This window comes from Pseudoliparis swirei, chromosome 15 (genome assembly GCF_029220125.1).
Source record: "Pseudoliparis swirei isolate HS2019 ecotype Mariana Trench chromosome 15, NWPU_hadal_v1, whole genome shotgun sequence".
Lineage (NCBI taxonomy): Eukaryota > Metazoa > Chordata > Actinopteri > Perciformes > Liparidae > Pseudoliparis > Pseudoliparis swirei.
Window position 1 is genome coordinate 11,054,295 of NC_079402.1, and position 23,224 is coordinate 11,077,518.

The following is a 23,224-nucleotide window of genomic DNA, read 5'->3' on the forward strand; positions in this document are numbered from 1 at the left end:
ACACGCGTTCTCCCTCTCGGTAGATCAATTACATAACCTTGCTATAGCTCCGACCTACAGTGAATAGTGTGCATCCTTAGTAAACAGTGGCATTGGTGAGGTAGTGTGTCTACACGCCTGACAAAGGAGCTCTTTACGGTGCGGATCGAGGCTGGTCGGTGGAGCGGAGCTGGCCTCGCTGCCACTTCACTGCTCGTAGGATTCCTCTTCCTCTTCCTTGTGGCGTTAAATAAAAGTCGAGACTGCAAAAGACGCGCCCACTTTTCGTTGCGCACTTAGTCGTCTCGGTTCCAGCGTCGGCGGAGCATCTAAAGAGGTTTCGTGGGAAGGATCCGGCTATATTCTGTAGCTAAATACTCACTTTGAACAAATACTCGTGCAGAGATGGTTCTTCAGCGGATTTTTCGTGCTGTCATCATGGGACCTCCGGGGTCGGGCAAAGGAACTGTGTCTGCGCGGATAACCAAAACTTTTGGACTGAAACACATTTCTAGTGGGGACATTTTGAGAGCCAACATCAATGCCCAAACCGGTAAGATACCGTCCTGTCTTTCCCAGTGTCAATGTGCATTAAAACACAACGCTGCAACTTCAAATGTTGTACGTTTAACACAAATACACTTCAGAAATGTTATTTTTTATAGAATGTTTATTTACATCATTTATTATCATGCTCAAAACTAAATATAAGCAGATTATTACACACAAGATATATGCATATATATATATATATATATATATATATATTAGTGTGTAATATAAAGTCTCTAACGTTTTTTAGAGGACTGATCATGTTCCTGTTTGATTTATTGTCTTGCTGTGACTGAGTGAGCATCTGTTGTTCTCATGATCCAAGGTCAAACTGACTTGCATGATTACACCCAATGTTGTTTTTCTGTGTATACTGGAAACATGTAACCCGCCTGACACATTACCTGAGCTCAGGAAGGAGGCCCCACTGCCCCTCAATATCACCTTGGAGGAAGATAAAGAGAGCTAAAGATAAGGAGGGTTGCACCTTTGTTCCTTGATAGGAGGGACTATGGAGCAAGAGGTGTGTTTTTACAGCTGAGGGTCTAAGCAGAAAGACAAGGTTACAGTGGGGTTTGGAGTGTCTGCTCTCCCACTCATCACATCCTGTTAAACTGTCGTGCACATGCAGACATTTTTGAGCTGATCGGCTCCACTGCAGCAGTTGGTAGTCAAATCAGTTTGTCTTATTGACTTCCTCTGTGTAAATCTTTCTAAACAGTCCTTGGAACTAAACCGATGACCTTTCAGTTCCCGAGGGCGTCTGAGTAGCTTCTCACAACTCAAACTGAACATTAGAAATGTCTGTTTGGGTGTGTGCACTGCAAATAAACACTATGATCACAATCTTTCAAACCAACTGATCAGGTGTATCCGGAGCAGAGTCCTCCATACTTTGCCAATACTTGCCTTGATGAACTGGGAGCAATGCAACAATTAATTCGTTTTCTAAACACCTAGTTCAGGGTTCAGTGGGCCAGCCCAGGGCGTACTGGTGTGCCATCTTCAGTTATCATATTTGATAAGCAAACAAAGGAAACTGCAACTCATTCAGTAGTCCATGTTTGTCACAGAATAACAGTCATTGTTGTGTTCATTTCCTTGTTAAATCTTAGCCGCTGTATGTGACTTGTGTTTGACCCATTGCTTTTTATTATGGTTACATCACAGCAGCATATTTGTATATTTAGGTCATTTCCGCAAGGCTGCAGGAAATTCATTTCTTCAGCTCATCTCATGCCTGAACCTCTATTATCCATTATTCTGTCAAATGTGCTATTAAGTAGATTTACAGCATTATCTTTTTTGGTTGTGTAGCTTGAGTGTATGATGATTATTGTTAGGTATTCAAACCCAAGAAGTCCAAACTGTTTTGTGCACTATTATATACATATTTCGGTCATCCAGCATTGCATATTATATATCTGTAAATATTTTGATGTTAAACTACAGTTCTGTGGCGTTAAACGCTTGACAATATACAATGAGGGACTCACTGCAAACACTGCCAGAGTTGAAGCAGCTAAAATCATACAAACGTTTTATTTCCTGGAGATAATTCATTTCAGTAAGAGTTTTGTAATTGACAGCATCTCCTCTCTTTCTCTTTGTTTTGTGTGTGTGTGTGTGTGTGTGTGTGTGTATGTGTGTGTGTGTGTGTATCAGAGCTCGGCCTGTTGATGAAGTCCTCTATTGATCAGGGTCAGCTGGTACCCGATGACGTAATGTCTCGTCTCATACTCAGCGACCTGAGAGCGATGGATCAGAGTAGCTGGCTGATTGATGGTAGGATCGATCATATCAGCTGGGCTTTATTGATGAACCCAACTGCATGATGGGACTTTGGTATAGTTATGTATCACCTTCTTTCTTTTTGTAACTTTTGCCTTGCTTTACCATCTCTACCAGGTTTCCCTCGTACCGTATCCCAGTCCGAAGCTCTGGATGACGCCTACCACGTGGACACAGTCATTAACCTCAATGTACCTTTCCAGACCATAAAACAGAGGCTCACCTCACGCTGGACTCACCTGGCCAGCGGTAGAGTCTACAACATCGATTTCAACCCTCCTAAAGTCTCTGTAAGTACATCCCCTCTCACCTATTACTCCTTTAACTATATATACCATATAGGCAGAGTGCAGGTTTATGAATTACTTCACCTGTTGGTGTGTAACTGCTGGATTATTCAGAGCTAAAGTGTATGGGTCACATGCTCTCACTAAAGCAGTGACTTGAAGCACGTTCCTGCTAGATTTCCTGCAGTCTGGAGGAGTTAATCATTGGCTTCAGTCTACTCCTCACAATCCTGTTGGAGAGAGACAAAGCAAAAGAAACATACTCAATAAGTGGAATGACGATCAAGGGTTTTAAAAGAATGGCAGTGTTTCTTCTTTCTTCTAGTTCTTGAAGCAGTTGTAACCCGCCCTTAAAACAGTGAACACACTTAAGAGTTAATTTCATCAGGTACGTATTGTACCAGAGAACTGACTTATGCACTCAGAACAACTTGAATAGTTTGAGGCATGAATGCACCTCAGGGCCTGTGCATGTAAAGAGAAGAAGCAAGTCTCTGCATGTTTCATAATATATCATCTGCTGAAATACACACATGGGTAGACTGATACTAGGAAGGGATGCAGTAGGCATGATGTACCTCAAGCTATTACTATGACCTATATTATTTGTGGTTCAAGAAGTGTTGTGATATTTGCACACTTTGCTTCTCGTCCTTCTAATTAAGTAAGTTCAATGCACCTGAAGTCATGCTAGCGGCTGTAGAGATGGCAACCTTGGTCTGTTAGGCTGTTGGTCGGTCCAACAACTACTGAATGGATTTCCTGGAGAAATTTACTGCGGAACATGTCCTCCGGATGGTCAACAACCAGCATGTCAGAAAAATGTATTTGTCCAATACTTCAGCCTCAGCTCTACTCTGTGTTTAGTTTGTATTCACAAATGTTATATGAATGATACAGCAGACATCCACTTTGTGTTATTTAGACCTTTCCCACAACCGTGTTACATGTCACAGGTGTAAATTATAAAATTGATGATGAGTTAATTCCCTTCAGCTGCTTCTCTTTCAGGGTCCTGGTACTGTGCATGCTGGCTCGCTGCTGTGACTTACAGGTTCACTTGAACAGAGCCGAGTCGTCGTTAATGATATTAGTAACACCTGTGCATTCCTTACTGTGACAAGGGGAAATGTCTGCTGGGAAACAGGCATGTGGCTATAACAGATATGGTGTGCTCATAGGTCATGTGACTGTTTGAGATAATTATCTAACTGCTATTCTGGTTTGTGTTTGTCAACGTGGATTCAATGGAAACATAGCGATGACATATATTCAATTTAATTCAGTTTATTTTATATAGCCCAATATTACAAATTGGCCTCAGAGGGCTTTACAATCTGTACACATACAACATCCCTGACCTTTGACCTCACATAGGATCAGGAAAAAAAACTAGAAAAAAAACCTTTCACATTCAATTTTTTTTACATTATTCAGCGTTGCTACTATCGACCATGTGTCTCCTCTTTGTTCGACTGGTTTGAAAGCAAAGGCAACATCTATGTGTCCTAAGCGGTGTTTACATTCTCGGCCCCTGGCCGTGTCTGTGTTGCATAAATCATTCGGTTGTGGACTAGTACAATAGCTGGAAGTTACACAGTGCCTCAAGTCTTTCTTAAGCAACTCTGGCTCAGCTGGTATTTCTTCTTATTAGACATCATCCATGGATTTGCAGCTTGCAAAAAACCCTGCATTTAAAAAGTACTGTTACAGCTGTATAGTTGTAGTGTTTGACTACTTAAGTCGGCATTAACGGGAGTGTATGTGTTTCCCTCAGGGTTTGGATGATGTGACGGGGGAGCCTCTGGTCCAGAGGGACGACGACACGCCAGAGACGGTCATGCAGAGACTGAAGGCCTATCAAATCCAGACGGAGCCTGTCTTAGAGTACTACAGGTAGTACAGATAAATCAAAATATACATTCACCTATATTCGTCTGTGTCGATTACATTCTGACGTTGCTTGTTAAGAGTAACCTCTTTTGCAGCTCTAGACACAGAACCTAAAGGTAAGATGAGCAGAAGTTAGTTTAATATCTCACTGAAGTGTACAAAGTAAAAGACCATATGCAAATGCCACTGAACCTTGACCCCTGGCCTCCCGACAAAATGTATGATTTTAAATAAAAAGGCTAGAGGACAAGCTATTTATCGAAAACACCAATTTTCTTCTAATTAAATATAATACAAGCGTTTATTTAAATATATTTTTCTATCTTAGAAGTTGACAAAAAATCAATAAACCAAGAAAGGAAAAATGAAACAAAAAGTACAAATACGAGACTTGCCAGGCCCAGTTTGTACATTCATCGTCATTCTTATTTCTGGACTAATTAGGCGGGAAAACATACAACTCTGTGTTCCCCTCAAACCACAGGGATGTGCTCAGCTAGTGTGCCACTTCTCTTTACCACAGCGTGTGTGAGGCTGTTCATCATTTAAAGAAGTACAGGCAAGTAACCCACATAATTCACGTAGTAAGATCTGATTTTGGATTTCCTCTGCTTTTCCAGGAGCAAAGGCATACTGGAGATCTTCTCCGGGACAGAAACCAACAAGATCTGGCCGCACGTCGAGGCTTTCCTCCACAGGAAACTCTCCCCCGTCAAACAGAAAGTTGTATAGAAAGCCTGAACAGATGTTGGAGAGAAGAGTTAACCGTTTACTCCCAAAAACCACTCTGTCCAGTCAGCTGCCACTTTGTGTAAAACAAGAGGAGTGCCATCTGTGTAATGATATATTCTGAATATTCAATAGGAGGACCAAGCTCATGCAGTTAGTCAGGAAGTAAAGATTAGATTGCAGATATTGTTGGAGAGAACGCCACCGTTTCCACAATGTTGCTGGAATTAGCTTTAGAATTTAAAGATGGTCTCTTTATTGAACAATGTGCCTTAAAGCCAGAGGACTTCACTGAATCAAATGTCAAGGTCTTTAACTGTAGATTAGAATATAATTGTTTCATTTTTAGCTTTTGTAAATCGCAATCATGATTTCTTTTCTCAGTTGATTGCAGCGACAATAATATGAATGGGACGATAAAATGAATGGGCCCAAGCAATAAGATATTTTGAGCTAAAGAGACTTTCCTGCATTTTGCCCTAAAAAATCATTTGATAACAATATTCACAGTATTTTTGTCCAAGTATCACAAATGCATGGAGTACTTGCGACTGTTTCTTGCACAACGGGTTATTATTAGAGGGAATTGTTGAATTGAAATGTTAAACAAATCACTGTAAGTTCAGTTTTGCACTAGAGGGCTTGTTGCTGCCTTTTAAAGATAACAAATAGCACAGTGAATGTAGTTTGTTGATACTTTTACTGAAGATGGACCACAGATCGAATAATGTATAAACCACACTTATATAGAATATTTTTTATTTCTTAATCAAATCATCATTGTGTAACAGCTTGTTTTAACCACCTTAAGTCTTAATCACGATGCCTCTGAAATACAATGTTTCCATTTTAACCAGACACTCCTTGTTATGACGGTCTATAAATGTATATTGATATTTGCCATTTAATGTGACTTGACAGCTGAAAACTTGATTGAAAAACTGAAGTAACTTAAACATTTTCAGCAGTTTGTACAGGGATATTGTTCGAAGATATGACAGACTTCAAAGTGGATCTGCAGTTTGATGTTTTTGTACTCGCGTCTTCAGAATATTTCACCATGTTAAAAGCTACAGAAATGATAACTTACCCTTCAAATGTACTGAATAATGTTTCCTGAAATGTACTGTGTGTATTTCTTACAACACTTGAATACAATACTTAAAAGTACATCTACTCTTCACAGACAACTGTCTCATGTATATTTAAGCCACAATAAACTTCTGATACTAGTAACTCCATGTGCTATAGAGTAACTTCACAGTTATTGTTAACTCATTTTGACACATATGGCTCTAAAACAGATCGTCTTATTAAACAATGCAGAATCGGTGGACTAGGCTTCTTTTTACTGTCACTCTAATAAATAGTTACAAATAAATCAATCATAATTGTGTTGATGTTGGTGCCTATATTACCAACAATGCAAATTGCCAGCAGACTGTTGGAGATTTGGATGTTATTGCTACTTTATGAAGGCTCGAGTCATTAGTCCCAAGCAGAGAGGAGCGAGCTAGATGTCTGGTAAACTTTCTAACCCCCAGATTGTTTTACATTTTCACACATGTAATCTCTAGCTACTAAAGATTAGAGCCACACGTGAATCATTCATTTTAGTTCTGAGTATAAAATCTGAATAAAACTTGAATCTCTTTAAACTTAAATATCGTTTCCACATATCCTGTTCTGTATCTACCTCCAACAAATGCGTTATACATTTATCAGACACATATACCTATTACACATGTGCAGTAGTACCAAGGCCTGTCACCAGATGTTGAGTTAAATCGGTTCTATGAGGATTTATAGGAGACATTTCAGGCTCCTCTGTGATAAATGTCAGAGGAAGTCAGTACTGTAGCAGTAAATATCAAGATAAACATGTAGCACTTGTTTTATATTGAGTCATTGACAGCATCAAGAGAAGACACATTTTACAGTAGCCTAGTCTGTGAATGAGGAGTGTATACTTTTCCTCAATCGCAAAGCTTAGTGACTGAACTTCTTACATCGAGTCTCTCAGTCTTCACTCACAGCTTTTGTGATAATCTTCAAATAGCTCAGGACGTTGAGACACCATGGACATGGACCACAGTTTCAGTACAACAGCGTTAAGCCATACAATTAGTTTGCATAGTGGATCAGTCACTTTGGACCAAAGAAATAAATAAAAAGTACATTTCAAACCACCACAGCACATTGCTTACAATACCTCCGCTTACGTTTAGTTAGTGTGACGCTGCCCGACACGAGCACCGTGCAGAGCAGACGTGAAGCTGGGACATCATGACTAGTGAATCGACAGGTGCAGCAAACAGTAGCTTTCACTCATCCACACGGACGTTGCACTTTAATGCATCACGTGGTACATTTCGTTCCCCAGTCTGCAGTAAAGATCTTACTGCGCATGCAGATTTCCATTCTGATTTTGGCTGTCTTGTTAAAAAAAGAAAGAAGACAGTTAATTGGAAGCCTGATAAACCTGTTAAAAGCTCCCTTGAACACATTGATAAAAAAGAAAGAACGAACGTCGGCAAACAACGGCGTACAAAGAGTAAAACAAAATGTCTACAATTCAAAACACAAGCTATTCTAAAGCCGGCTTTAAATTCTCGACGACACAACAAAGTGAAACAAAAAAATAGGGTTGAGAGAAAGAAGTATGAAGTCAAGTGCTTCAAATACTCCATCTCGACCTCGGCAGACAGATGTAAAGTGCAGGACACATTGGGATGCAGAGGATTCCTTCCTGCAGACACACACGTCTTTGTGGGGGGCTCAGTCCGCCCCCTCCACAGCGGCGCTGCTCACATCCCCGACTCGGCCCTGTAACCGACATGACGCGGACGTGTCTGCAGAGCACTGGTCAGGACACTGGCGCTTGTGATTCCGTTTCAGACGCTGGGCCCTGCAGATGGAAAGCTGGGAAGGGAAAATGTATGACGGCTTTACTCTGGCCTATCGCTGAGCCAGAGACAATAAATACACAAAGCCCACGCAGGCCTAGTAAACCCTTTTATTTCCATCACCTGTGGGCCAGTTGTAATTTGAAGCTTTGATCATGTGAATACCTGATAAATAACTCACAGGAGCAGGCGGATTCAGATGATGAATAGTAGGTAACTAAACAAACCTAGTGCCCTCTTTACACTTCCATTCCTCTTGCACCCAGATGACATCATAGACATGGATCATTCGGTTACACTAAACACCAAGTTGATCACGGTTGACTTTGTCCGTTTAACATGCTTCTGTGCTTTACCACGTAATAAAAACTACGTTGTTTTATTGTCTGTAGCTCAATCTGTGTCTGTGCCTTAGGGTGCACCGCTTCAGTGATAAGCAACTGACTTGTTCTGAAAAGGCGGAATTATTTCCGTCACAGGACAAAATGAGCAGACGCAGCCAGGAGAACGACGACCGGGTCACCAACTCACCACCTGTGGCTGAATGTGGACGGGAAATTTCATAAGCATCGTGTATATTGGGTGAATTAGTGTTTTGTCTGACAGCGAAGACGAGATACATTCTGAATGTCAAAGATGTTCATGGAAGATGTAAAGGAGGTAGTTTGATTACTCAGCATTTGAATTGCTTCCTTAAGCCTCTCCAGACAACACAAGGAATACGTAACCACTAAAACCACTCTTGTGCAGTCTTTCAGGAAAATGTATTGTCCCCCTCCTGAAGTCTGTGACATGATCCAACGTTAGTTCTGCAAAGTGTTCAAAGATAAACGGTCAACTCATTTGCACTAAAAGCCACAGTTTAGAAACAACTGCAGCCAACTGACCAGCCGCCCACACATGTTGCATTATGTATCGTCTCCTCATACGCCTGTCACATGATCAGGTACTTTCATATGTTACTTTAAGACACGTTGCCTTAATAGACAGTATAGCAGACCTTCTACCGTATCTAACGTTTACGATTCACCAAAACTCACCACACAGGATACAACGCCAGTGATGCGTTAGTCTCTGCGTCTCTTTTAGCTGAAGCAGCTAAAAAACAAAACAATCCCCCCCGGACGTCCACTGACCTGCGTCAGCCATTAGATTTGGTACCTAACTGCCCAACAACTTTATTGGTGTGGTATTCTTTGTGTTCCTGGTTGGAATTTTCAATTAGTCAGTTTGTTTGGCATCCAAGTCAGGATGTTTCTCTGTTTCAGGAGAAATACAGATGAACCAGCTGGAAGGATATAAGAACGCCGTCTCGAGAAGCAGTGCACGTCCATTCAGCTGGAAAGAGACACTGCTGTGAAACAACCACAACACCGAGAAATGTTTGTCGTCAACAAACATTATTTCCTGCAGTTTAAAAGACTGATCCTGTCATGTTATTCAGCCTGGTCTGCTGTGTAAAGAGGGCTTAAAACTCAGGTTGTTCCAAAATGGGAAGGCGATGGAGGGGAAGCGAGGGCCGATCCTGCAACGCCTAGGTGGTCTCCATCATGAGTATATCGTCTGTTTCTGTAGCGTCGTCCTTAGTCCACCTCCCTGTGCTCGTCCACAGTCCAGCCTCTAAACAACGCTTCACGGGATACTCTGCCACCTAGTGGAGGGACAGGGAGACAGGGGTAGGAAGAGGGGGGTACAATGAAGATCAAAACATTCAAAGAAGAGAACATTTAAATCAAATATAGGTTTAAAATAAAGCTACAGACAGACTCTTGGGGATTAACCCCCTGTTGCCTAGTCAGAGGATTATGGTAGTTATGTAACTGCCCTCTGCCTCTTAAACATGTAATGCCCTAATCTGAGCTGAAACTAGAATTTGTTTCATGTCACATGTTTTCCAGTGGAGAGATTTGTTACGATAAACTAAAACCAATCTGTGAGGACTCAAACATCCGTTTGTATTTGTAAAGAAAATGCGTAATTTCTCGTCCACATCACCCTGAGAGACTCAGTTTAAACTGAGATGATAAAAGAAGAAAACTGCAAAAATACAAAAGCAGGATTTGGAGAGCCAAGCTCCGCTTCCAGCACATTCCTGGGAGCCATCTTTCCTCTGTGGGTGAAGGGGAGGACATTGTTTTTCCTTTTCCCTGTGTACCAAGTTTGGCAGCTAGTCAAGTGTTGGGGCCAAGGGAGGGGAGGAGGCATCATTTAAAGCTTTCAAACTTCAAGGATCAAGTTTAGGAGAAAAGCAGATTTAATCTTTCATGTCTGATATTACAGACAATTAAAAAAAACATGGGAGGAGACGAACACTGATGGGAGAGTTGAGGACATTATCTATCGTTTGGAAAACTATATCCACTGCTGTGCTGTTAAAACAGTTTTAAGATTCCCTTTTGCACTACTGCTAGGTTGTCAACTTTTAACTTGGGACGCCACGTCACACTACCAAACATTTGACTGGGTCGGTAAACGTAAAAGTAAAAGCCAGGGTGTTCCATCAAGTCTCTACTGCAAGCACAACAAAAAAGGCTGTTTGGTCTCACTGTGAAAATCAGCACATGAGCCTGGTATGCCGGTATCATCAATGTTTGGCAGCTGCTGTATTTTTATTTCATGTGGAGATATTTCTGTCCATTTCTTGTGGCAAATATATCACTAATAGAATATGAGTCCTGAACATTTCAAATCTAGCATCCAACTAAAATGACCCTGACTGTTGAACACAGGACTGACATACAGCAGCTCAATGGTGCCACCCGACAGCCGGGCGGAGGAACTGCAACAGCCTCTGAGAGGAGGAGCACTTACTGGAGGCAACGAGTCCACGACTTCTTTGGGGTCCAGCTTGTAGTTTGTGCCAGTTTTCTGCTGTTCGACATTATCGGTTGCATCATCTGTCGACTTGACCGTGTATTCTTTCACTCTGTGTTTGAAGGCCTCGAGCTCTGTATGGAAGACTTCTAAGTAGACGTCTTGTCCTTCCTACAAAGCAACCGGGGTAACAGTGTGAGGAAAACTGCCTTCTGCACACCCCTGCATTGTTAGAATGAGAGCCACCGATATATACACAGGGAGGAGCAGGACATTCAGTGTTAATAATACATTAATTTGTCTTACTTTGGCTTTGTGGAAGAACTGTCTGAAGCAGCCTCGAGGATCCTGCTGAGAGTTTGATGCCATCTCCAGGATGAACTGCATGACTACGGCTTGGTGCGCCACCTGCTCCATCAGTGCTTGTTTCTACAGGACAATACACGAGTTTAAAGGAATGTTGTGCTGTGTGATTAATGAATTCCAATACCTTGCGTCTCTGCAGGCTGTGCTGTTGTATATGATGAGTTTCTAGCTCCTACTCAGAAGATCTTACATGGTGCACAATGGTGAATTCTGTATTTTTAAAATGTTCATATTGTGCTACGTTTAAAATCAGGACCCGCATATGAGACTTTTAAAGCAGGGGAGGACATTTCTTTATTTGGAAGTGTAATACTCGCTGTAGGCAGGAGAGTTCAGGCTTTAACTACCCCACAACTGTATATTCAATGTTGACCGATGACACATGGTCAGGCTTCCATGTTTACACGGCTGTACTAGTTCGACGAGCTGAGAGGACTACGCCCCGTGTGTTCATCACGACGATGCAATATGCCACCGACTGCTGGGGACGACACGTTATTAGAGGTGTAATTGTTATGGGAATAAAAACACCAGCCTGATCCTCTCAGTAACTTACTCCTTCTTGCTGGAGTCTCATGCACCACAGAATCAAGTAGTTGGCCGTTTCATCACATATGAGCTGAGGCATGTCTGCGAGGAACCGCTGACTGTCGTCCCATCTCCGCAACATACCTGACAAAAGGATAACATTTAAAGGATTTTGATTCATGTTTTCAAAAGACATAAACAAACAATGATTGTGCAAGTGGAACTACTGTCAAAGAAAACTCAGGTGCTTGCTAATATTTATTTTATTGTGCATAATAAATTGATGTCAGAAATATTTCCAGCAGTTAGAAGTGTGAGAGTTTTGTATCATTGAGCACTTGAAGCACACATAAAATAGTTCTTATGTTTACCGTTTGTCTATAATTGGAACATTTTAAGCTGTCCAGCATTTCAGCACAACTGCCTTGCTGAATAGAGGAACACACATTTTCATAAATGATCATTTTGATAACACATTCAACTAGTCTATAACTGACAAGATCCAGGAGTTTGCTGTAAAACATTAGCGGACTGGCCTTCTACTACAATTGTAATTACCTTCGCATTGAAAATGCCGGAAGGTTATGTTTTGATCGCCGTGTATTTATTTATTTGTATGCGTGTTATTCGCAAAACTCAAAAAGTATTGAACCGAATCGCATGAAATTTGGTGGGATGATTGTTTATTATCCGGGGACCAGTTGATTAGATTTTGGGATCGATGGGGTCAAAGGTCATGAACAGGTCAAATCTTCTTGAATCACATGGAATTTGGTGGGATGATTGATTATTATCCGGGGACCATTTGATTAGATTTTGGGATCAATCGGGTCAAAGGTCAAGGTCAAGGAAAGGTCAACATCTTTTTTTTTACCATAGCACGATACATTTTTGTCCAATTGGCATGCAACTAATGCCAAAATGTTCATAATTCAATGCCCAATCTTGTGATATGCGCTCTACCGAGTGCCCATTCTAGTTGTTTAATGTGTTGATGAAATCTCTGCATAGAACTGAATCATTCGTCATTAAATGTAGTATCTAGTATGCATATGAAAAGTAAAGATTTCAGTCAAGCTGGAAAATAAATCCTGCAACAACCAACCGCTACATTGTGCTATCGTATGTACTTAAACACACTAGACCCAAACGTATGTGTACCATTAGTGTAAAGGCAGGACCAGCCTTATAGGAGAGAACACTTACCAAAATGCCTGAGCTCTTGGTCATACTTTTGGAGAAAGGTCTTGCACTTGTCCTTCTCCATTTCTACAGATTGACTTGTGACATTGATGATACTCTGGAAGAGTGAGACGACATTGATTAACTGCTGATAAAGTTATTAAATGGTTAATAAACAGTAGGTACACAGACAAGTAATAATAAAAAACACCACGATATATTTGTTCTTTTGAAATCCGTTTGCTGACCTTATCAAAAACCTCCCAACTTCTGACAGCTCCGAGCACAGGGCTGCGGCTGGGATCCAGACATCCCAGCATGCTCTCCTTGCGGCGCCACTCCTCCTCGGTGTGCTTGAGTTCGGTGGGGCAAGCCAGAGTCCGAGCACGTTCCTGCTCCAGGGACTCGGAGCTGTGGACGCCGAGAGAGCAAAGCTGATCCTGGGCCTCTGCCAGTCTCCAGCTGGAGACGATGGACGCCTTCACACAGCGGTGCTGGCTCTGGCAGAGTGACGCCATGGCACAATCACAAACGTGCGATGATGGTGACTGGTGAGGTAAATGGAAGAAGAATAGAGAAGATTAGGACTATGAGCGAAAGGTAATATACTATCAGGGACTCAAGTCAACTTAACATGTCATGACATACATTGTGCCTTGGACAAATGAGACCATGCAACTTGTATTTCCCGTCTACCCACCAGTGTTTGGTACACTTCAAATATTCACATGCTACTTTCGGTTCTCCACCAACCAAACGCGAGGTAAATGAACCAACCTAAGATCTTCTCTGGGCCCAAACGGTAACAAAAAAAAAGTGCTGTTTAAATCTAGAAAGATAGAAAGTAAGCACTGACCCGTCTGAGAACACGAGGATGCTCTTTTGCAAAGGGTCCAAGCTTTTTTTTGTGAGTACATCTACAACAAAAGCATATGCAAGAATCCTGTGGTATTGTACTTTATATTCAACCAGCAAAAGCACTCAAGGGGAGGCCACTTTAACAACATCCCGCAAAGGCATTAACTTGACCTTTTAATCTCTATCCTTTTTCTTTCCCAAGTTGTCAATACAGCCTGAATACATCCTTCCCCATAGAAATAGAAAATACTCGCTCTTCTACAAACGGCACACTTCCTCTGAATCACACACATGAAATGTAAGGCTTTAAACCTCAACCAAGCTGTATTTAGTACAGGGTGGCGCTAGAGGGCTAAAAATAAAAAAAGGCATATACCCATTTTACTCATGGCTACCAAAACAGCCGAAAGCCTTATCGAGTCAACAACAGCAACCACACAGCTGTCACTTGTTGTCTGAGAACATCAAGGACCGGGAGGGGGAATGGAGCTGCTGCGTGATGTGGCCTCTCACCACCTCACACATGGAGGGTCTCTCTTTCTGGCGCAGCGTTGAGCCATGTCCTGACAGGGTGATGACACAGCAGGGGATCCGTGTCCCGTGTACCCACGCACACGTTAAGGGGCACATAGACAGCTTGATTGCACAACTCGGGGTGTGCATGAGGCCAATATTCACTCCAACATGCAGCCCGGACAACTGGTGTTGTGCAGCACGAGAGTCACAGGCTGACTGCACATTTCGCTCGCTAGCCGATAGGACTGTGGCAGTAAAGTTAGCAACAGAGCCACAGAATACCTCTTCACCCTGTTGAACAAATAACGCTGTCGAGCCCGGCTTGAAGTCCCTTCACTGATCCCCAAACAGGTTTAGCTAACCTAGTTAGCACGCGTAAAACCGCTAAGTTACCTCTGCGATGCCAAGTGGGGTTTAGACACCTCGTCCGCCAACAACACGGCCGCTAGCATGAGCTAATTACCTGAGGACGAACGCCACGGGACCCCTCCGGTCGGCCGTAGGAGTCCCCGTCGCGGCGGACCGGAGCTCCGTTGTACAGCCACTCCATCGGTTCAGCTAGCTGCTGCTGCTGCTAGCTGCTGCGCCGGAGGAAGCTCAGTGTTGTCCTCAGAGTTCAGCTGTCGGCCGAAGTTATGTAGGATTTAATTACCAGACTGAACCAACAGTCAGCAGAGCCGCGCCAACCGGGGAGTATGGCGTACGGAGTTTAAAGTCCGTTAATAACATCGCGAGCTCCACCAGCAGCAGTGTCTGGCTGCTCCAAGTTGCCCAGCTGCGTCTGTAGGTGACGCGCAGAGCACGTGGTAAACAACTTTGACCACGTGACACGAGCTCGTGTGTTTGTGCATTAAAACTACGCATTACTCTGCTTTGCAGTTGTTTTTTAAACTACTCTTTATTACTTTAACTTAAAAACATGAATTGATGACACGTATTATGCATCAAATACAAAGTTGTATTGCATCTGTTTGATGTCTCAAGAAACATGCTCTGTATCTGTAGTTGGTGTTGCCAGTAGTTTTTACACGGCATTATCTTTTCCAAAATCCTCAAGTCCATTTGGATTGATTTTATTGTAATTTTAATAAGGAGAAAAAAAATCATGAATCATGTTCACCATAAATGGTTCTCACTGGGCCGTGGCCCACGGGTGCGCCTTAGACCGCCATCTAGTGGCGCGCGGAGGTACTGCCAATGGAAAGATGGATTGAATTAATGAGTCTTTGAAAACGAAGCAATGTTGAGGAAGACGACCCTGCGCCAATAAAAGCTCCAAAGCAAGGTGAGCATATATGACCCTGGACATTACATGCGATTCAGATTCTTAATGGCAGGCTGTGATGGTTGAGGTTACGCAAAATAGTTATTGTATATTCAACATTACAGTGGAGTGGAACAAAGGGAAATAAATAAAGCCATTAACAATTATAAACATTTTTAAAAACACAGTAAAACGGCTAAAAACGCGACATGACATGCAATAAAGACAACCCACACTGATATACTGTGAAAGTAGATAGCAGCTATTTATTAAAGGTTTATCACTGTACATGACAAAAACATTTCATACATTCCACTGTCGTCAATCAACAAAACAGACATGTTCACTGCCCGTGAAACACGTTCACATTTTCGTGTTATGTGTCATGTCTACAGTACGTTTCATTATTGAAACATGTCCGTCACGACAGCAGATGACCCATCATTCACACCAGTGATGACACACCTACAGTAAAACAGAAAGAGGTCAACATGGTACAGGTCACAATCCTTGTTATTTTAAACTTGTGTGTAGAGAGTTGCTATGTAAAAGTGGAAGAACTGTGCAACTTAGTTCCTGATCATGTGACATGTCAGTATAACCAAATGTAGTTACATGAAGTGTACATGAAGAATTATATAAAAAAATGTCAGCTGTAGCCATCATTCACAACAGACTCACCACGGGAGGTCTTGCACTGTTTGAGTGCCTCATTGAAGCCTTCACAGAAACTCAGGTCGGTCTGGTTGGTGGCGCAGTCGAGGAACTGTTTGACCTCAAAGTGACACGGGCCGGGCTGGGCTGGAGAGGCCCGGGGGGGCTCCTGTAATTATACAGGCAAGGAAAGAAACACATCACCTACTGGCACAACTCAACTAACAACACCAGCCTTAAAGAAAAGCTACTTGCCATATGTTCCTATGAATTTTATATATTTAACTTAATATAATATTATCATTTTATTTATAAGAGTGGGGGCCATAAGCTGCAACACTTCCCATGACTTTTACTTTACGAAATTGGTTTCTCATTCTGTGGTGGCAGTGCAGTTTTTCTTTTATTTATCTGGAGTTCAAATGTTGCCACAGTAGTGCAGTTTGGTATGTTTTAGTCAGTGGGGCTCTGTACAGCCAGTTGTGCAGAACAAAAAAAACAATAATGATAATGCTCGAGCAATTGACAAATTAGTTAACTGATCAGTGGCTTTATACTTTAAATCAAGTCAGACTCAAAACACACCCAAACAAAAGTGCTAGACCTCTCAGAAAGGAAGGATCTACTTGAGGTGTTGAAGTCCATCTAGATTCCTTTATCCAGCCATCTCAACGCTGTCTGAAGGCACTTAAATATACACTTTTTATTAATCCCCAAGGGGAAATTAGTTCTCTGCATTTAACCCATCCTTAGTTATTAAGGAGCAGTGGGCTGCGGTGCCCGCGGGAACTGGGGTTCAGTGCCTTGCTCAAGACACACTTCTTTGCAGCTAATGGGGGAGCGATCGAAGGACACCCACCTTTGCGCTTGAAAGGGAGAGCTATCCCCCACTGAGCTACAGCCGCTTCAGCTCTTACCTGGTTTGTAGGCTTGGCTGGCTCATTGCTGCTTCCACCACTTGATCCTGAAAGGGCGCCGATAAGGACGTGGCTCACCGCCGAGCCGACTGCCACCCCAGCAGCTGTGGTAGCGATCTGGGCCATGATGCCCGGACCCTGGGACGGAGCTGGAACTGGGGCCAGCGCAGAGGGAGGCGCATGAGCTGGGGCCGGAGCATGGGACACAGCTGGACTACAAACACAGCAAAAAAACAGTCAATTTATTTTGCATTAGAGATTCAACAGGACATTAGGGGACATTCTTTATTCTGTGGCAAACCACCAACATGTATGTCCATTCATCTGTATCAGAGGCCTAGCTAATGCACTTTAAGTATGAAATATACCTCCATATGCCACGAGAATATGTATCTTATATGACTCAGGGATTTTCAGTCTCAGCTTCCTATTGCCTATTTGTTTCATCTATAAAATATCACAAGGTACCAGACAGTGATGCCTTTATTTAGATACACTTGAAGTCCCAAATGAACCTTTTTCTAGACTAACGTTCTAGTTGTTTGAGGACGTTCATGTAAGTAGCTATAATGCTGATGATTGTTAATGTCCTCAAACAAACACAACACGGCACGAGGTCATGATGGACGAATTGTGTTTCCTTTCATGCTTTGGCAATTGTTTTTTTAAACTTCCATGACAATAAATACGATGAATATCTGTCGTACGCCTGAATGAGCGCTATTTCCTGCGCTTCAACCCGAATATTAAATTACGCAATAACCCAACATCGGAATAAATCCGTTTTCCCTCATGATAAATATATCTACCTGGCTGCCGCTGAGGGGCGGCTGCGGCTTCCTCTGGCCATGTCGGAGGGGACTCGAAGTCGGATTTATTGCCGGATAGAGAACGGGGTCGCTCTGCTTCTCCAACGTGCTTTCCTCCGGGTCTGCTCGGCTGTGGTCGCGGCCAGCTGACGGCTGACGGCTGACGCACGCGCCCCTGACCTTGCTCAAAGGGTTTGACGCCTCCGGCTACGTAACGAGCACAGGTGTCGCAAGACGTCAACACGCCGTCGCTTCCGCTGTGGGTCGCGCGTTGCAACTGTCGCGCGAACAGCGCCATCTGTTGGTCCGGAGGGCAGGCGCGTCAGCACTGAAGCTTTATGACTTGTGTTGTTAAACATGTCAGTAGTTGTTGGTAATTAGTAGTATTGAGAAGACATAGGATAGTTCATTGTGTAGAACACTAATACTTCAGTGTATTAAAGCTAACAATGGTGCGATGTAACTGCGCACATTTATTTAAGTACTGTACTGAAGTAGGATACAAGTACTTGCATTAGGACTACTTTCTATTGCACTACATCCCAGAGGGATGCATATTCAGATTATTAATAGAAAATACAGAAAACATAAATAAACTAATGCATTTTGATGTATTACAAAAGATTAAATTAGCCAGCACAACAATAAATATAATCCAGAAATATGTATTATTCTGCATAATATGGACTTTCTTTTTTTATTTAATTTAAGTACATGTTGTTTTGAATACTTATGTACTTTTACTTGAGTAATATTTAGAATTTTGAATAACTTGTATTCGTTTCATTTATGTACATTAGTATTGCTACCTGTACATTAATTGTGACTTTTTTTCTTCTCTTGTCATCTACGTCTGCTGGTTTTCATTTAGTAGATTAGGCCAGGAGGAGGCGACATTGCTCCATTTACAGATGATACGTGTATTTTGCATAATCTCAATCAAATAAGCCGGCAACACACATTTATACATTAAGGGAAACAAACAACAGGCTACACAACGGCACCACAATAGATAATGACATTTCTGTGCCAGTTATTCTACTTCCAATTGAACTCTCTACTTGCTGCTTAAAGAAAATGAGTCATTCAATACAGCAAAAAACAACAACCAAAAACAGAAATACTCTCTCTCTCTCTCTTTCTGGAAGGAGCCGGTCTTCCTGCTCTGAGTTCCCAGAGTTCCCGGCTGCTGGCAGCAGAATGCTGGGAATATCCGGAGAGGATGGGGAAGTGACATCACAGCGGTGACCTTCCGTACCAGGCCATATCACCTGGCGCAGGCTGGAGGAGAACTACCAAACACACACACACACACGCACACACACACACACAAATAGCCAGAAACACATTCTTTTATTTTTCCCAGCACACACACTCTCCCTGAGAAACAGTATTGACACACATCAGTTTGCTCTTCAGGAGAAGAGAGAGAGAGAGAGAAGAAAAATTCCCATGAGGAGAGAGAAGAAGTGTTAACTTCAAGTGCAGAACACTTTGCTTAGACAGGCTGAGCGAACCACATGTTGGAAACATTCCCACCTCACTCCAGAAGGTTCCTCACATCAGCTCCGTCTGTCTTTCTACGTATCTGCCATCTTCTACCGCATGAGTATCTGAATAGATCAGCACTACTTATTTAGACTCATCCAGGCCCACCGTGTACGGTGCTGTGCACACCTGCTAACTCAAAGGGTTTTAATAAGATACAGAAAGACACAAAGACAGAGACGTGACTTCAACCAGGCCCTTTACCTGCAACACCTGCTGATGATAGCCTATGGAATAAAGGAATGAGTGGGCTTTTCTCTTTCTGGGTGAATATTTTGGTTCATTTACTCATGTGCTTACGGTTTGAGGGCTGTGAGAGTCTTTAGCAATCCCACCAAAAGTGATTTTCCCTCTAAACTTCTTCATTTCGATACAAGTTTGAGGTAAAGTCATCCCTCATTTCACAATAAAAGCAAAGAGCATATGAACATGATTACACATGTTTGTGGCAGAACTGTTTTCTTCTTGTCTAATCCTTTAATCTTCCCACAATCTTGTGCTGCTTTACAGGATAATTTGTGGTGTAGGCTGTCCAACCCTACAAACAGAGGAACCAGACATGCTGAACACAGTGAAGCACACAGGTTGCACACAGATGGGAGCTCGGCGTTAGTTAACGTAACATGGACTGGAGTGTAGATATGGACTGAGTCTAGAGAGTCTCAGAGGTTACATTCTTTAGGAGCAAAGCAAAAACACATAAATACAAACCCACGCACAAACACAGACACACAGAGACAGACACACGCACACAGCAAATACTACACAAAAAGAGCAGGATGGACAGAGGAAGACTTGGAAGTCTTCAGGGGAGGCGTGGTCACAAGAAGAGAGGGGGGAGGATATAGATGCCAGGAAAGAAAGAGAGAAAGAAAGAACATGCAGAAGCCAAATCAGGCAGCGTGGGAGGAGGGATGAGTAGTGATGGGCTGAAGAGAGAGAGGGGGGGGGGGGGTGGAGGGAGGGAGGGAAAGGGAGTGACAGAGTGTGTGTGGTGGAGACGTCATTATACGGGAAAACAAAAGAAGAAGGGATTCTCTGGTCAGCTGCTGCTGCCACTGTCTATTGTCCTGCCGGCAGAGGACCCCCCTCATCACACACACACACACACACACACACACACACACACACACACACACACACACACACTCATCTTGTGGACATCACTTTCTTTCCTTCTTCAAGTTCAACTCTGATTACATGGCCGACCAACTGGCAGGCTCTGGCATTTAAAGATCTCGCGAACCCCCTCTCTCCGAAACCCCAGCTGTGTCATCCGAGTGTTTTTCAGTAAGTCTGAGATCCAACAGATGTTTGCTCCCAAAATATGGAATCCGGAAAAATGTGCAAAGAAGTCCAGGCGTGGAAAGAAAGCAAGAAAAGAATACATCCTTGTATCACTCAACCAGAAGTAATACTGCTCAGGTTGAAAACTAATCAAGTACAAATATTGGTGGAAAAGATTGTGGATTTTTCCAAGTGAATATATTCTACCATCTCTTTGCCTGGCAGTGCTCCGTTGACCAACACCTCTCTCTTTAATCACTTAATGAGGGGCCAAAGATTCATATAGAATGGTATATGCTCCTGATTTTGTAACAACAGCATATGGTCGCACATAACAAGAGATAGTTACAAAATAGGTTTTAAGTTGCAACTTATTGCTTTATTAAACCCTTAGATGCTTCTGTCTTTCATAAATAATCCTTAGCCTATCGCCCTATAGCTTTTGTGAAACATAAATGTTTTATCCTTTAGCTAGAAACCACGATTTTAATTCCATACCAGCAACTATGGAGCAAGAAAAGTTACGTCATAAACAACAAATATTGTTCACACACACATCAAAAGTAAAATGATCTTGCTGTGTAATATAATGTGGGTGAGGGGTCTGGTGATGTAACTAAAAGGGAAGACATATCACATAAACATCCAGAGAAGACACATGAAAATACAGATGGAAAGTTGGGCAAATGACACAAAATCGCACCTTTCATAAGTCACGTACACAACTGCATACATGATGTCTTGATAGAAAACCATCCACAAAAAGTAATTTGTTTTATCATATGGCATATTGTTTATCTATAAAACGTGAATCAGTGATTCATTGTCTCCTAATAAAGCTGTAATTTACAATTTATACAGCCATTGTAACGATGTCTTACTCATCCAAACTCTACTTTAGCGAATGCAGAGTTTCTGATTTAAGACCGTTTTTCTTTATTTTTTAAAGCAGAAGTGCATGAAAAAGCTGCCTAATTAAACGAACAAGGGTGCTTGTAATTAGTTGTTTTCCACCCATGGAGAAGTTTTATTGTGATAAAGAGGGATGCTTTATAAAAAGAGGCAATAAATTCAGCCAACTAATAGAAGCAGCTATGAATGAAGCTCCTTTCTTCCCTTTGTGTGCGAGGCGTGTATGTTTGCGCCTCACGTCGTCGCCAAAGGTGCTGAGCTCTGCATTATCATGCATCTACCTCCCTGGTGTTTCAGGCCCTGTGCACCGCCGCTCATGTTGAGTTAGAATATCAAAGTGCGTTTGTGTTCATGTGCAGTCAGTGTGAGTTCATAAATGTTTACAAGTCCATTTTTTTAATGTGTCTTCATTTCGGCTGACAAATCCATCCAGGGCAGATGACCCTTGACCAACTGACCTCGAAAATATTCAATCGTCCACTGTCTCTGCACAGTGTGTGACACTCTGGTTCATTCTGCTATAATTGACCTCACTTTGACACACACGCACGCGGACAGACACAATAGGAGACCCGACACATTCCTTTCCCCAGGTGGCATAAAAGACACGGCCAGATCAATGGCCTAATGGGCTCCGAACCAACGGCCGGCGATCATTAACCCCTGACGAGTTTGGGTTCCTTACACCCCGAGCCAGACTATTGTGTGACCACCGTGTGTTCGTATACAGACTATTGTGTGAGGGGGTTTTCTGCCGTGTGGAGCTGGTTAACTGCTGGACGAGGGGTCTAAGTTAGGGCATTAGATGGTCAACGTGTGTTCTCTTGACCTGAAGAAATGGAGAAAGCTGGACTTTAACATTAACATGTGCCCAACAAGCTACAATCTGGTGGTATTTGTACTTTACTTTAGTATTTCCATTTCATGTTACTCTGGACTGGTAGCTACATTTCAGAGGAATATATTGTTGGATTTACTTCACTACATTTATTTAACAGTTCTCAGGTTTCGCTGTGTTGAAAATATGAATGCATCTGTAATGATAATCCAGCAATATATTAGATAGTCCAGTAATATATATGATCAATATAACACTCTTTTTCGCATGCTTTTTCTGTGTGATTTTGACACTTATGTGCTTTAACTTAAATAACATTTTGAATACAAAGCTGTTACTTTATGTAAGTGTTTTATTCTGGGGTTTTGCTACTTTCTCCTGCATGTAAAATCTATAATATTTCTCCCACCAACAAGTAATTTAACACCTAAATATTTTGGGTATTCGCAATGACACCACTCCTTAAGATACACGACGTTCCTGCATCCTCGTTATATCAACTAAGACTTAAACCTTACTACATTAAAGAGATACCCAGATATGAATTTAATTTCAATCCCTGAATTCTCTCCCCTCTCTTTCTCACTTTACCCC

At 42.3% G+C, this 23,224-nt stretch overlaps 4 protein-coding genes across 5 annotated transcripts in view; 1 reads left to right on the top strand and 3 right to left on the bottom strand.

Annotated features, from left to right (window-relative positions):
* Positions 1-297: 297 nt before the first annotated feature.
* Positions 298-6,472, top strand: ak3 (adenylate kinase 3). The gene is made up of 5 exons (XM_056433028.1): positions 298-532; positions 2,197-2,316; positions 2,440-2,612; positions 4,387-4,505; positions 5,123-6,472. The coding sequence occupies exons 1-5, from the start codon at positions 385-387 to the stop codon at positions 5,232-5,234; spliced, it is 672 nt and encodes a 223-aa protein (XP_056289003.1). The 5' UTR covers positions 298-384; the 3' UTR covers positions 5,235-6,472.
* Positions 6,473-7,109: 637 nt separating this feature from the next.
* On the bottom strand, positions 7,110-15,166 carry cdc37l1 (cell division cycle 37-like 1). 2 transcript variants are annotated; one of them, XM_056433024.1, is made up of 7 exons: positions 14,865-15,166; positions 13,276-13,575; positions 13,052-13,145; positions 11,874-11,989; positions 11,258-11,380; positions 10,949-11,122; positions 7,110-9,788 (listed from the first exon to the last, which is right to left on the bottom strand). In XM_056433024.1, exons 1-7 carry the CDS (start codon positions 14,949-14,951, stop codon positions 9,672-9,674), a joined length of 1,011 nt encoding a protein of 336 aa, XP_056288999.1. In that variant the 5' UTR covers positions 14,952-15,166; the 3' UTR covers positions 7,110-9,671. The 2 variants fall into 2 exon arrangements, with proteins under 2 accessions (XP_056288999.1, XP_056288998.1); XM_056433023.1 differs by having other exon boundaries at positions 13,052-13,172.
* A 740-nt stretch (positions 15,167-15,906) lies between these two features.
* Positions 15,907-18,193, bottom strand: chchd10 (coiled-coil-helix-coiled-coil-helix domain containing 10). The gene is made up of 4 exons (XM_056432859.1): positions 18,046-18,193; positions 17,237-17,450; positions 16,347-16,488; positions 15,907-16,130 (listed from the first exon to the last, which is right to left on the bottom strand). The coding sequence occupies exons 1-4, from the start codon at positions 18,084-18,086 to the stop codon at positions 16,111-16,113; spliced, it is 417 nt and encodes a 138-aa protein (XP_056288834.1). The 5' UTR covers positions 18,087-18,193; the 3' UTR covers positions 15,907-16,110.
* A 183-nt stretch (positions 18,194-18,376) lies between these two features.
* nrarpa (NOTCH regulated ankyrin repeat protein a) overlaps positions 18,377-23,224 on the bottom strand; it is a 17,377-nt gene continuing 12,529 nt past the window's right edge. The window contains exon 3 of the mRNA XM_056432862.1: positions 18,377-19,337. The gene's annotated coding sequence lies outside the window, so the exon portion shown is untranslated. The remainder of the gene's footprint in view (positions 19,338-23,224) is intronic.